This window comes from Montipora foliosa, chromosome 4, assembly GCF_036669935.1.
Source record: "Montipora foliosa isolate CH-2021 chromosome 4, ASM3666993v2, whole genome shotgun sequence".
In the NCBI taxonomy this organism is placed as follows: domain Eukaryota; kingdom Metazoa; phylum Cnidaria; class Anthozoa; order Scleractinia; family Acroporidae; genus Montipora; species Montipora foliosa.
In genome coordinates this window covers 10,135,431-10,135,689 of record NC_090872.1, presented here as the reverse complement: position 1 = coordinate 10,135,689, position 259 = coordinate 10,135,431, and the positions used below count along the sequence as shown (strand labels likewise).

Here is a 259-nt window from a genome sequence, read left to right as displayed (position 1 = left end):
GATTCCTGATTCTGGTCAAGGGTGCTATGTCAGCTGTCCCCACTTTCACAGAAGGTATTTCCACTTTAGCTAGCTGTTGGCGAGTACTAATAATGATAAACTCAGTTTTGGTGTCATTGAATTTTAGTTTGTGAGAGATAAGCCACGCACGAACTTCAGCAATGGCAGCACATAACGCAGATAGTGCTCGATCCATCTCTTCAGAGGATGACGGCCGAAAAGATAGATATAGCTGCGTATCATCCGCGTAGCCTTGCAT

General features: G+C 44.8%; 1 protein-coding gene across 1 annotated transcript in view; it reads right to left on the bottom strand.

The window, feature by feature from the left end:
* LOC138001006 (uncharacterized) overlaps positions 1 to 259 on the bottom strand; it is an 870-nt gene extending 611 nt beyond the window's left edge. Inside the window, exon 1 of the mRNA XM_068847676.1 lies at positions 1 to 259. This exon is cut by the window's left edge and continues 611 nt beyond it. Coding sequence (XP_068703777.1) covers positions 1 to 259 — 259 coding nt within the window.